This window comes from Oenanthe melanoleuca, chromosome 4 (genome assembly GCF_029582105.1).
Source record: "Oenanthe melanoleuca isolate GR-GAL-2019-014 chromosome 4, OMel1.0, whole genome shotgun sequence".
Lineage (NCBI taxonomy): Eukaryota > Metazoa > Chordata > Aves > Passeriformes > Muscicapidae > Oenanthe > Oenanthe melanoleuca.
Genome location: NC_079337.1, coordinates 58,550,399 through 58,564,956, shown reverse-complemented (window position 1 = coordinate 58,564,956; position 14,558 = coordinate 58,550,399). Strand labels below are relative to the sequence as shown.

At 39.1% G+C, this 14,558-nt stretch overlaps 1 protein-coding gene across 3 annotated transcripts in view; it reads right to left on the bottom strand.

Annotated features, from left to right (window-relative positions):
- The window catches only part of TBC1D14 (TBC1 domain family member 14), a 59,851-nt gene that overhangs the window by 18,768 nt on the left and 26,525 nt on the right, over window positions 1-14,558 (bottom strand). For 2 of the 3 annotated variants that reach the window (XM_056489931.1, XM_056489932.1), the window contains exons 4-8: window positions 7,772-7,890; window positions 5,098-5,180; window positions 3,510-3,627; window positions 1,903-2,009; window positions 986-1,066 (exon numbers count right to left, since the gene is read on the bottom strand). In XM_056489931.1, coding sequence (XP_056345906.1) covers window positions 986-1,066; window positions 1,903-2,009; window positions 3,510-3,627; window positions 5,098-5,180; window positions 7,772-7,890 — 508 coding nt within the window. Of the gene's footprint in view, window positions 1-985; window positions 1,067-1,902; window positions 2,010-3,509; window positions 3,628-5,097; window positions 5,181-7,771; window positions 7,891-11,918; window positions 12,042-14,558 lie in introns of those variants that run through there. The other variant, XM_056489933.1, reaches the window with a different exon arrangement.

Sequence of the window (14,558 nt, the reverse complement as noted above, 5' to 3'; positions counted from 1 at the left end):
GGATGGCACCTATCCCTACTACTTTGAAAGCTCTCCTTTCAGATTCATGCTTACTGAGTCTTGTAGATCTTGTTACTGACACTGTAATGCACCCTCCATAACTGAAACAGACCTCATACCAAGTGTATTTTCTATAGCATTAGTCTCCTTTCTGGTATCAAGATGTCATTTTGGTATTCTGTCTGTTCTGTATAGCTGGGAATTACCTACTGCTGTTTACTGTGCAAGCTGTCACTAGGCAATGCTTGTATCAATCACATGAGCATCTACACTCAGAAAATAAAGTACAAGAGGAAACTGGAAACATACTAGATGTTTTCTTATTTAAGATATAAACAATATTAAGGGAACAAGGGAACAATGGGAATTTCCAATCAAAAACATTTTTCTGCTTATAAATGCCAGTATGTATGTTCTCTGTTTTTTTTCTCTGCTCAGCATAATTACCTACTGAAGGCAATTTCAATCATTTGCATGTAGTTTCATAGTCTCTCAAACACAATCGACTCTTCCAATTAATTAGTAAATCTCAAACTAATTCATCTCCAAAAAAAACCTGATGCTCTCTGAAACACACCAATGACTTGAGCTTAAAGCTGCAATAAGGGACTAAAATGCAATTTTCTGCTTTAACTCAAGTTGCAATCCCAAAACTATAGATGCAGAAAAGAATTTTAGTGTTGCAATTCAAATGACATTCCCCAAACTACTATTCATAGCTTTCCTACAAATTTGCACCAAAGTAAGAATACCTAGAAACTGTTTATTAAAAAAATTCAAACAACTGTGTTTTGTACAACACCAGAATTTCATTGAGAAAAATACAGCTATTCCTTGCTTTCACTAAAAGACATTTTCTTTTTACCAGAACACAATTTTATACTGATTTTTTTGTTGTTGTTTAAAATATATGATTTCATTTTAAGGAACTAGTTTACAAAATGTCTTATTCTGTCACAGCATAAAGCATTTACAAAAAGCATACCTTCACATTCTACCTCAGCCCCTCCTGTACTAAGTGATCGCCACTTCTCTTTGGCCCGAGCGAGGCAAATATCATACAGTTCTGAAAAAGAAAAACACAAAACCAAGTCCACTATTTGTGCACACTCATGTCCACTGACCACTCACCACATGGGCAACACTGCCCTAGGCATTAATGGCAGCAGAACTACTAACTGGGCTTTTTAAAGACATGTTCTACTCACCCGTAACTTCATATTAAGTGAAAAGGAAAGGCAATCCAAGTTGCATTTTATGTTCAAATATTTGCTTTTTTTTGCAGAGCACTGATGTTCAAAATTACAGTCTGAATGGATAATTAGGAAAATCTAGCAAATTACATGTAAGAACTATACTCAAGGTAACTAAGCAATGCACAGAAAAGCAGCACAATACAGCAGGACTACAGGCAGTCTACTACATTTCCATGTTGGAATTAATTACATATGTTAATCTTTCAGAGCTGAATTTTTCTATACTCAGAAGTAATAGATTATTTCTATTTTCACAAAATGACTTATTGGGGTCTTTTAGTATCTTAAAAACCTGTTGTCTTTATTCAATCAAAGGAAGCACACTATACACACAGGCATTTAAAAATTAACAAAAATTTTGTGTTTCAAAAACAAAAAAAGCCTAAAAACCAAAACTTGAGTCTTTAATTCTGACCATCTCCATCCAACAAGACACAGTGACAGCAATATTCAGAAACAATTCACAGCAGCAGTCCTAGAACAGCCACAAGATTAAAAGACGCTGTATTTTTGAACAAAACACATCAAAGCAGCACAAGAAAAGCATAATTAGATAACATTTCCTCACACCCACACCACAACAGATACAAGAATGTCCCTATGCTATTTCACTTTGTAAAATATGTCAAAAAAACAGCAGCCTCACCATGGGTGATGTTTAACTCGTTTCCAATTGCCAAGCTCCAGACTTTGCCTCTCACACTCGGTGGAATGCCCTGCCACCACAGCTCTCGGACTTTACGGGAACAACACCTGTTTAAAGTAAAACAGATTTGTCTAAGAAATACTTCATTGCCAGCTGAATTGCAAATATATCCTCCTACCAGTGCTGATGAGATTCAAACCAAAACAAACATCAACAGCCCAAGAAGTCAAATACAATTTATACATACCCATTCTTTAGTACTGTTGTGCTATGAGCTGCAAAGGAAACCTTCCTTCCTTACAATGTAATGGCTTTATATTGACAGAAGCATGGCAATCACAACACACATAATAATCTGCAGCCACACTTGATTAGGAAAAATTATGAGCAAAAAGTAAACAAATGGAAAGGAAGTCCACATCTATGCCATTGCCTATGCTAAAGGCTGGACAGCTCTACACAAGACTAAATACAGGAATAAATTATGGAAATCTACCCTCTGCCCACTGTCATCACCCTGCTGTGCAAAGACATGCAGCTTCCCACCTATCTTTGCAGTTCTGTGCCTCTGGAAAAATGCATGAAGATGTGACAAGGACTAACTTTTAGGTGGGAGCTTAAAACAAATTTTAACAGAAAACAGGCTTTGAAAAGAATGCAGTGGATGTTCAGCAATCTGAGAGCCCAGCAGGAGGAACAACATAGCACCTAAGCACCAATGAAAAGTGCTAAAACCACAACAATCCATTTATCTTTCAGCAGATTCTAAAAACTAAAATGTAAAACAGTGAACACATTGGGGAACTTGTGAATTTATAAACCAATAAAGGAAAAGGTGACCTAATACTAAAGGCAAACACGTAAGTCTACAAATTGTTTAGATTTAGTTTACTATACTTCAGTTTTCCAGAAACACATTTTCCAACAAATTCTGTCCATGCTGTTAATATATATTCTCAGGATAACTGAATTCCATTGTTAAGCAAATTGCAATTCTGAGTGCTGTTGGTTTATAGTCTATGTTGTTGTGGTGGCTGTATTTGGAGCACTGGGGGGGGCTGGTTTTTTTAAGAAGACTAGCAAAGTCCACCAAGGTACTTTTTCAATTGCCTGTCCCATGTCTTTGGAGGAAATCTTCTAGCACTTTATACAAATAACTTTTTCCCTATTTCTTTTTCCAACATCTGATTATCCCAGCATGTATTCCATTCTGGAAAGAGGCTTCATAAACCAGTCCCATACTTTTATCTACATTGATGTTACATTAACAGCTCAAACAGTCAAGGAAAGCCCATTTCTGATAAATGAATGATGTTCAAGTACTATGCCTTATGCTTTTACACTCTCTACCACATCATTCCTCAGTGCTTCAGTTTCTGAGTATCTTGAGTCCTCATTAAAGACGAGTAAGATTTAGCACTGCATTACTTCCAACCACCTTGTAGAAATAAAGATGTTGCTTATTTCTTTTGTAGCTGTTCAAGAATGATTTTCTAACAAAAGTTTCCAAGCTTCCATTTAGAAATTATGCTTCCTAACTTTGCAATTTCTCTTCAGGATATAGACTGCAATTTTTAATTAAAACTCAATATAACATACTGTCTTACATAGTTTCCCAGTTGGGTAAGATTTCATTGTTCCAAGTTAAAACAGCATTGCCAATGCTGTCTTCCAGTTTACAGCGTTCTTCCAGTTGTTTCTTTCTCTTCTGGGCTTCTTTAAGCTCTGCAAAAAAGGAATTTCCTTTTTAAGTTAATAAAACCAGAAACAAAATATTCAGTTAGTCATGGCTCTGCAACATGTAAAGCACATTGTGTTCACCCTAAAGTACAATGAACTGTTCAAAGTATTAAAATTTCCCAAGCACAGCAAGCTGAGCAGTGATTGCAAGTGTGAATAAAGAACAAACTGGAACCATAAGTTTCATTTTCAACAAATGGGACAAAGGGAATTAGATAATATATAATTTCTTGGACTCTTCAAATCTAACCACACTATTAACTTTTAATTAGCACCTCAGGGAGCCAACAGCCTCACCTAGTAGAACAAGTCAGAGTATTTCCTAATAAAGCCCCACCCCTTTTATGGCAGACTCAAAACTACAGACGAAATGAATAAAAATTTTTATTTTGTGTTCATTCTTCTATTACAGTTTAGGTATACTGAAATCACAAAAGGCACATTTTTGATGCTACCTCACATATGCATAATCTAAATGTTAGACATCCCAAATGAAAACCTTCAGTTCACTAACAAGAAAACATATTTCATGTCTAGTTTAGATGTATTTTGCAGTTTGGAATTATCACTCAGTATTTCTTCCTGCATTATCAACTACTGCTTTTTCCACTGGCAAATTTGTTAGACAAATGCAGGCAGTCTCTACAGCACAACATGGGTGTGCATTCATATGCTGCCTGCAGTATGAGGAGGTGCTCACCTGGCAAGCAGAACTCACAGAACAACAGCAGTACAATGAACAAGGTCTTTGCAATAGACACATTCTACCTGATGGATCCACTTTAAAGCCCAACAGAAGCTGTGCCTGAGCAGAACCATAGCAATTGCCTGTTTTCAGCTTTGATACAAGCTCTTTGCAAGCCTGCTGAAATGCAGGCTTTCAATTTTCCTCTAACCAACAAGAGTGTTTACAGTCTTTGATCTCCTGACCTCTAGACAATGTATCGCTCTGCAAAGCTGTTCATCTGGAGTTACTAAGACACTACTGTGAAAAACATCAGGCAAGAAATTATGAGCAAATCCCTAAAAAAGGCTGTAAATTTTAAGTGAGAGATTATCAAATGAACATAACTGCACACATTTTCCTATGTGGAAAATTATGTGTTTATGTACTACAGCCTGAAAAGGCTGTTTCCAGCATGGAACTGACAAATATCCTGCAGTTTTAAGTCCAGTCATCACTAATTTGATCATCAATCTACTTCAATATACTACTAAGTTTTTAAACCCACAAATAGATGCCTCTCATTTAAGAGCTACAGATTAAAAAATTATTTCCTGCTGGATTCTAGGACCATTTTCTTTTCAGCTTGGGGTTGGGCTTTTCAACAATGATGCTTCTTTGAGAGGAGAAACAGATCCCTCACATTACAGAGCAACAGGCTGACACAAGTGCATTCCAGGTTTAGAAATACCCCTATACTTTTCTCCTCTGAAGACAAGAAATTCCATCACCTCTTTTTTTTGCTTGAACCACCATTTCTTCGTACTGTTGCCTGTGTTTCTGAGCCTCTTCTGCTGGTTTTGCAGGAAGATTCCTTAAAAAAACATAGTTACAAGTTAGCATGACTGTCTAAATAAAATTCTAGACACTTCTAAACGAAAAGTACACTCTGCTTCTTGTCAAAATAACCAGTCAAAGAGCAGAACAATAGATCCTTGGAAAGAATCTTTTTTTGCCAGAGTCAGCAGAAGGGAAGAACACTGACCAGCTATGAGTACGCTTATACATAAAATACGCTGAGTAATTTCCTTACATTTGGTAATTTCAGCATATTTATTATTAAACCAACTGAACCCACACGCTGATCTTCATAAAGAGAATATACTGGTATATACAAAGCTGGCCGTTTTTGATTTGAACTGGTAAGATATAGGATTGTACTCTTTTGTACTGTCCACCTTGTCTAACAGTTACATCCACAACTTCTTTACCCACACATAATGACTCCCCAATCCAGCCTTTTCCCTCTGCTCTCTGAAACCTCATGTCTATTTTAAAGACTTAACTCCTTTCCCTCTCTTCTAGAGCAACAAGTGGCACTGGAGTCATCCTCACTATTCTCCACTTATTAATACTAACAAAACATTTTCATTTGTGATTAAGACTCTGCCATACAAATGCATGTGTTCATATGACCTTTCAGCTAATCATATTTGTAAATAACATAACCATACGTATCTCTTACAAGTACAGAACCAGTAAAACACCAAAACAGGAAATGACTAACTATTTTGTTCCTCCGTATTGTAGAACGCTGTATTTTATTCCTAGAACAGTTTTTATTTTTGGTTAATAGAAAAGCTAAGCCAAAATTCACTTTCATGTTCCTGTAAGGTGTCACACTTCAGGCAGTTGACAGCCCCCAACACCATTAATAGTTAGCATGCATTATTATTTATGTAATCACAGTCTGCAATATACACATAACCACAAGATACTGGCCTATGAGTATTTTTCCAAATCAGGATTGTCACTAGAAAAACAAAAGCAAATTTTCATATTGGTGAAATAATGGTTTGTTAACCACAGAGACCAATCTACTCTTTTTCCAGTTTCACTTTGGTAAATCAATCTGCATCTTTTTTTAAATCCAAGTCTTCAGAAATTATTTAAGTTAGAGGAAGTTTGGAAAGGAAAACCAGATTAAATAAGTCAAGTTTTGCTAACTTAAATTCTACCACTCAAAATATTTCCCCTATGTCCTAACATCACCAACATAAATGTGAGATGATGTTTAGTATCTATTAAAATTCAACTAATACTTTTTCCAGTTGGAGCTAGAGGCACTATGGAATATTTACTGATTTCTTACCGTGAAGTTCTACCTAAGCCCTACAAATGAGTGTGAAATCAAGAGCAGGTATTTTGAAAAAAAAAAAAAAAAAAAACAAAAACAACTCCCCAGTTTTCTGTCTGAAGTCTTAAAAAAGAAACTACTCAAAGCCTAATAGGTAAACATAAAAAAAAAATAGTATGCAAACCGTAGATAAACAATTAAAAAAGATTCCTTAGTGAGAGTAAGATGACAGCACTGCTGTCCAGAGCAGTTCTCCCATTAGACGAAAGAAGTGATGTTTCAATTGTCTTTAATTTTAAAAATACTTCTCCACTAGAAGTTACTCACTCTACCAACAGTAGGAAAGAAACCAAAATCTGAACATTTTCCTGTAATGTAACACTAATTCCATCTATCTGAACACTGTACTACTCAGATTATCCCAAAACAGAAGAGATTTTTAACAGACAGGTTTTAAATACAACAGACAAGCTAGTATGTTTTGTTTCCAGTTGTACAAAACAAAGCTTGCCATAACAATTTTCTACATCTCCCAGTATCTTGCCACACAGTCCATCAGCCAAGCCAGAAAGTTGCTTAAGTAATCATAAATAGACTACTTTGATATGAGCATTTTTCATACAGGTTTATTGATGGAAACACAGATCTATGTTATGCCAGTTCTTCACACCAATGTGCAACTCTACTAAAAATGCAGATGTCATGCCCATAAAACCAGATCACATTCATAATCAGAAATTGACTAAGCATGACTGAATTCATGTAATTCAGGAGAAAAACACAGTAAATCAGCTGCTGGTAAATAGCTTTGGAGTCAGTCTGCATATGCAAAAATCCCCGTGCAGTAAAAGGTATGAAACAACTCATCAAGTGCTTGACAACCCTTAAAATGTGATGCTGAACTCACTGCAGAGCAATCACTATACTGTTTCATTATTTATGGAGGTGTGGTCTTTCTCTGTGTAAACAGGACACTGTATTCTTGCTTCTCAATTTCTTTAGCATATATCAGCTTTGTTTTATGCTTAGGCTCTCTCATGGAAAATAAAAATCCCTTAATCATGTTTAGGAGATAGAATTACTCAAAACTAAAGCTCTGCTATCCTAACTAACTACCTTCACTTGCTTTTATTATAAAATAAAATTCCTTCTGTTTGCATAATTTTTCTCATAAGCAACCCAATTTTATATTCACTAGTTTGAAAAAAAAAATCTACTTTAGATTTTAAATAATCTGATGAAGTTAGAGTAAGCAAATATACTGAGCTAGAAAATTTTTGCTAGGTTAATTTTAAAGAGACCTTCACTGTGACTCTTCCAAAACTTACGCTGGTCGGTCCTCCAAAATAAGTGCTGTAGTGGAGAGTGGTTCAAAATCAAGATTCTTCCTCACATTCTGTTTAGGAGAGAGTGGTCTCTGAGCTCGTCCAGTTTTTTCTTCATATTCCTAGAGAAGAAAAAGACAGAGAAGCTTACAGGAGTGGAAAGCACCAAGATGATGTACTTGAGAACTTAAAAAGGGATATAAAAAAAGTCTTCAAGATAATGCTTTCACATCTCAGCCCTACTGCCGTCCCTTTGAAGCTTTTCAACTAGAGCAACATCAACACTGAAAACAATGACAAAATTTTTCTTCAGGAGTGAGTCTTGATAGTTTTTTCCATTCTTTCTATTTGTAAAAACATCTTAAGTTCCTATGACTGACTGCTTTTACAAAGTATTGCTAATAAGGAGTTTACAAACAACAGACACTATATGAGGTACAAAAATATTTAACCTATTAAATAGGACCTATTTAATTTTTTTTTTCACTTACATGATTTTGAAATTAAAGTCAAAAATGACCACAAGCTCCATGTCTTAAAATCTCACTGTAAGATTTCTCCTATGCAAGCTGTTTTCATATGTAACAGCTCAACAATGGGGAGAGAAAAAAATATTAAAATCAGTGTTAGAAAGTCCACCCTTGGTGCAACACCTTACACAATCCTAAATCACGACAGAGCATAACCGTGTCTGTAATCAGACACTGGCACACACTGGAGCAAGACTAGCAAAGAGGCACTGAGATGTCAGGGTGTGGAGCAAGTGCCACATGAAGTGAGGCCAAGAGAACCAGGCTTGCTCAGCCTCCAGAGGAAAAGGCTTTGTAGGGAGGGGAGGTGAGCACTGCGACAAGTTGCCTGAGATGTGACAGAACTCCTGACCCTGAAAGCATTCAAAGCTCATGTGAATGAGCCCTGAGAACCTGATTTAAGTAGACTCTGTCCTGAGAGTTAGCCCCTCAGAGATCCTTCTGCCCTTAATTACTGTATCACCCTGATCTATGGGAGAGGACTAGGAAGTCAGGTACCATTTTATCTTTACTTTTCCTACAAACATTGGTTTAAAAAAAAGTACACTAAAACCATTACCTAATGGGATAAAACTACCTTTACACAACTTCCACCTACTTCAATGCTTGAAGTATTACAGCAAACATCAAGAATGCAAAGTATCAGCAATACACACAGTCAAACAGTCCTATGGAAAATTATATCCACATTACAGTTACTTGTATATTCAACTTTGAAATTATTCTTGCTACTTCCAAAACTCAAAGGCTTTCATGCATAGCTTTTTGATACCATCTCTATTAAAATAAAATTTAGAAAAACACAAATGGACACTATCAATGGACACTATCAATGAACACCATGAAGAATGTTCCAGCCACAGATCTCTTCCTGCTAGCACAAAGAGTTCCTCAGATAGTACTGCGTTCTTTCTCTCAACCTAACCTCTCTATCTCATCCAAACTTCCTTGGGCAATAGATACATTTCCAACACAATGAGGTTCATTCAGCAACTAAAACGGGATCCATCCCTTCCAGAAAGGCCATCTCCAACCACACCTCAAAAAAGGGATGAATGAAAACAAGATACGATGCAATGAATGTGAACCAACACAGCCTTGGTCTTCTACTGTTCTGTGTTGTACAGTTCAATCCTAGTTCAAAGTACTTCTGTAAGACTCATGGGTACAGGTCTGTGCAGCCTTCAGGACAAAGAAAATCCTTATTTTTCTTTGTCTATTAACTGGGCACTGTCTCAAAAATCAATCCTATGATGACTACATTGCTGTAATAGGAAACATGGTCACGAATTTGGAATGTCTGGCTCATTAATACCAGTTAATACTGCTATGCATGACATCAGTTTGAAAACAAGGAAAAGAACCAAGGAAAATGCATTTAAACTACAGACTAGTACTTAGCTTTGTCAAGTAACGGGACAGTGCTCATGCTGACAAAACCATACACTAAAAAAAAAACTCCAAAAAAAATAAGCAAAAAAATGCTGTAAAAAAGGTGTTGAGATAGAGAGCTTATTCAGAAAACACAGGCAGAAGTCTTACACTGGTCACTTGCATCAGCAAACAACGAGAGTGACCAGTGTGTAAGTGCACCATGATAATGGGCTTCAGCTGCACCAGCTGTGGAGTAAATCCACTGTGCTGATAGGAATGAAGCAAATGGCTTTTCTTTCTCCCAGCTTCTATTAGGAGACTGATTTTTTTAAATGAGTAAGGACAAATTAACGAAGTCAAATATTAACCTCTCTTACTCCCTAAAGCATCCCAGAATTTGACATTAAAACATATGCACCCAATGTTTATTATAGTAGAAGTTCCAGAAAAGCTGCTTAATTTTGACTTATGAAAATTATATTCAGGGTCTTCTTTCACTGAAAGCCAACTAGAGAGCAAAATTGCTTTTGAAAAGTGAGAAAAGAATGTCCGCACTAGGCTGCAATGGGAGTTTTTTTCTGTACACCCAAATTGATTTGGAAATCCCTTTCAGCTAAGCACAAAATCCTCCAGACCAGCACTATACATCTCCTTACCAGAATTTCTTGGTTAAGAAAATGCTTTATTTCTAAATATGGATAGCTAGTTACAGTATCAGCACAATTACGCAAACCTCTCAAAAGAGCCAAAGCCCACCCTGCATTTCAGCAAGTATTCACTCATGTTCTACTCAGCACTACCGACAGTAAAAAAGCCAGACCAGCACAAAAATGGGAGTGGCACATTTGATCAGATTACAAGTATGATTCCTTTGTAGCAATTTCATCCTTTTCAATGGTAGCCAAAAAAGAATAGAAATGTCCTCTGGTGATATTACCTACAAGACTAGTTTTTAATTAGGAAAAATTTTAAAAATCCAACCAGATTAAACCTCCTATCCCAGTTCCTCCCAAAAAGTCCACAAAAACCAAATGCCCCAAAATTCACTGAAAACAAAAGCTGATTAAAATTATCTTTTACTCCAGTGAGAAGAGAATGCAATTTCAGAGCACAACATTTGATACAGCAATGAAGCACACTGAAGCCTCCACAAACTCATACTAAGAGTATCTGCTGACTGAGCAAATACAAGTATTTGCACATACAGGCATACTGCAATAGGCTGAGCTACACAATAGCTCATTTTAAGGTTTTTCTTTTAAACCATACTCGAATCTGTCACAGGTACAAATAACTCAGGATCTGTTTAAATGCTATGCTGCCATTAGGGGTTACTAACCTGATATGGTTGCAAGTTAATTTTAGGATCAACTTAGCTGACCGTTTATGATTTAAAATATAGGCTTATCACTGGGATCATTTAGGCTTTCTTCCAGGTTTCACTTTAGCTGTTCACAAGAGCTGCACTACGGTTTGAAGATGTTCTCTAAGAGCATGCTGTAGATAAAGCACTGATTTAAAGAATTCAAACCAAACAAAGAAAACAAAAATGCCTCCCGAAACCAAGTTTAATTCTGGGTGGAAGCTGCCAGCTTTACAGTTAAGATGCAAGAAGCTCTGACTGTGATGATCCTCTCCGATTATTAAAGAAAAACAAGCCAACCTACAAAGGGATCCTCAACAATCTCTACCGAGAGACCCAAATAACCCTCTAGAACACAGGGCAAGCGCTGAAAGACCAACTGCTCTACCCGGGAGAGCGCTGTGTGACTTCCCACACGCCCCGAGCCTCCCCAGGCACGAGCAGCACAGCAGAACTGAACGAACAATAACACAAACTGCTCTATCAAGGTCATCTTGTTTTGGCCCTGCGTGTTTAAAGGCGGCCACTTTCCGACAAAGGCGAACATGAAATATTCATGTTGGGTGCCGGAGCGGCAGACGCCAGGCTCCACGGGCGGCAGCACTGCGGGGCAGGAGGGATGGCCGGCACAGCCGGGGTTCCAGCCCGCAGCCCCCACGCTCCGACACCCCCAACACCCGGCACGGCTGTGCCGCCGCCGCCTTCCAGCCCGGCGGAGTCTCGCCCCGCACAAAGAGGATCCCCTTCCTGGTGATCTCGTTCTCCCCGGACTCGGTGAGGCGACTGAGAAGCGGACGAGGCCGGGTTCACCGACACACGTTCAAGTCCCCGCCCGCCCATGCCGCCTACCCCGACCCCCGCGCCCCGCAGCCGCCCCGCTCACCATGAACGCTGCGGTCCCTCACGGGCGGCGCCGCCGGAGCCCCATTGCCCGCCCCGCAGCGCGGGCCTGGCTCCCGCCGCCCGGGCCCGCACGGCCTCGCGGGCCGCCCGCCCCGCCCGGGCCGCCTCCCGCGGGTGGGTCCGGCCGCGCCCCGCCCCGCCAGCCGCGCTAATCACCCGCGGAGCCGCCGCACACCATCGCTGCTCTCCGCCTCGCCCAGCGCTGCCTGGGCACGCACGGCTCCGCCTGGCACACGAGGCCCGCCTCCCGGTGCAGATCCGGGTCCGTGACCGGCACCCCAAACCTCGCACAAGCTCGTCTCATTAGCCCCAGTCTTTGTCAGCTCAGCATTACGGGCGCTGGTTTAGGACGCAGCTGCGTTCCTCAAACACTGTCATCTCTCTCCGTTGTTTCCCAACTGCCGCGTCCCTGGCTCTCAGCCAGACGTTTGCTTGTGCCGAGTCCCGCTGCTGTGCCTTGCTGAGACAGCCTCGGTACCTGTCCGAAGTGCAAGGGCAGCTAAAACTCATCAACCCCTACATCAGTGCCGAAGGAACAGCAGCAGTGTTGTGCTGAAATACTTCTTACAGCATAGGCATCTTTTCAGTACCACTCATGCTCTGTCCACCTGTGACAGCTCTAAGAGATAGATAAATCTCTCCTACAGTTTGGACAACTTCCACATTACCTCTTGCTAAACATTTTGCCTCAATTCAGAGAGAATATCAACTTAAATCTCCTTTGTCCTATGGCTCTGTTATATAACTCAGTGGAGATACCCAAGTTACTGTGGCTCCATCTTTGGTAGACTTGCATTTTAAAATATTACCTATTGAATGGCAACTGTTGCCATTTTCTCAGCTCTGCACTAAGGATTTCATATTCTTAAGTATCACCGACTGTGATATGCAGCTGCCAGGGTGAAGTGCTCATGATCTTTATCACAGTCTGATCCTCAATTCCAAAATGATCAGCAATGATTGATCTGAAAATAACCAGTCACTTAAGTATTCTGCTTTCAAATGGCGGCTTTGCAGAAGTTAACTAATTTTCTCAGAATTTCTAGGTTATATATCAGCTATTGTTTTCAACCTGTGACTTCACATCTATTTCACAGATGCAACAATATGATGCCAAATACAGAAGAGCTCACTGTTCAAAAGTATCATGGCTTCATTCCCACCGCCACTAATTAGTTACAACACCTGCCATCCAAACATCTCATGTCAGAGCACAAGTCAACACAGCTCATGCAAAACACTACAGGCTCCAGTGCTAACGCTTTATCTCATGAACTGTTATCACACATATCTAAAAACCATTCATGCAAAGTTATAGCTATTAGCACAGGCAAAAAGCAGCTCCTGCAGACGAGCACCCTTGGGTGGGCACTGGTATTCCTGCAGTAGATGTCTGTGCTTTCACACTGAAAATAGAATTATATTGCAGCTCTTCTGCAAAGCGCTGACTGGGAAAGAGGGATGCCTGGTGAGACAGGAAGATCCTGCGAGGTGAAAAGTGAAGTGCTCCCTGCAACTCAAACCACAGCTGGCCACATGTTACAGTTGGTAGCAGTCACTATTTTTAGGTTACGGCATTTACAATAGTACCTGAGACTACTTAAACAGGTTATATGCAAGATTTAACTACACTTTATTTTTTCCACTGGCCTCACTCAGCATATGGAATAAGAAGCAGAATCGCACAAGCAAAAAAACAAAAAAAAAACCAACAAAACCCCTATTTTTTCCCTCGTTTTTAAGTCTTACCACTATCTCAACAAAGCTTCAATGTTCCTTTCCATTGTTTCATGACTGTCTAATGCATGTCCATCTGAAATCTTTCCCCTTTTCTGAAAGAAATAGTTTACCAGACAAATTTCAGCTGGTGCATACCCAGTACTTCACTACTCCCCACCCCCCTTCTGGCCCCTCACACCATTTCTGTGCCGCCATTACACGGTGTAATGTGACTTTCAATATGCTAGACTGGGGAAATGATAACAAAACCACACCTTTTGTTCTGTTCCATTAGTATGATTACTCTGCCAATGCCTACTGTGGGGCAATGTAAACATGAAAGGAAAAGGGAAGGAAAGGATATGCAGCAGGATTTCACCAGATCGTGAAAATTGTGATGATCTTTGGGTTGGGAAGCTAAGATCGGATTCTTCACATGGCACAGGTCCATAAAGTAATAATTTTAATGAAGAGCCTAATATATACAGTAATCAAAGAGAATTTGAGGAGAATTTAAAACTGAAACCTCAGGCAAAGATTAGATTATGAGACTATCCTTCAAAACATAACAGAGAAAATGTACTTCTGAGTTTAGATATTACACTTTCAAACAACTTCTATGGAAGCTTTTTATATAACTTTAAAACCAGTACAGAACTAATCTGAAATGCAATTAATTTATTAGTTACTGATCTAACAACTTGAGAAATCAGAATTGCATGCTTAACCAGTACACTTTAGTGACCTGCCAAGCTCTACAAATAATTAATGATTCAAGAACTATCATCCCTACTTGCTTTACACAGCTCTCTCTCTATGTGTATCCAAATATCTTTAAACCTCTTACATTAAAGAAAAGGCACCTGAGCAGAAGATAGCAATGACATGGCAGAACTTGACT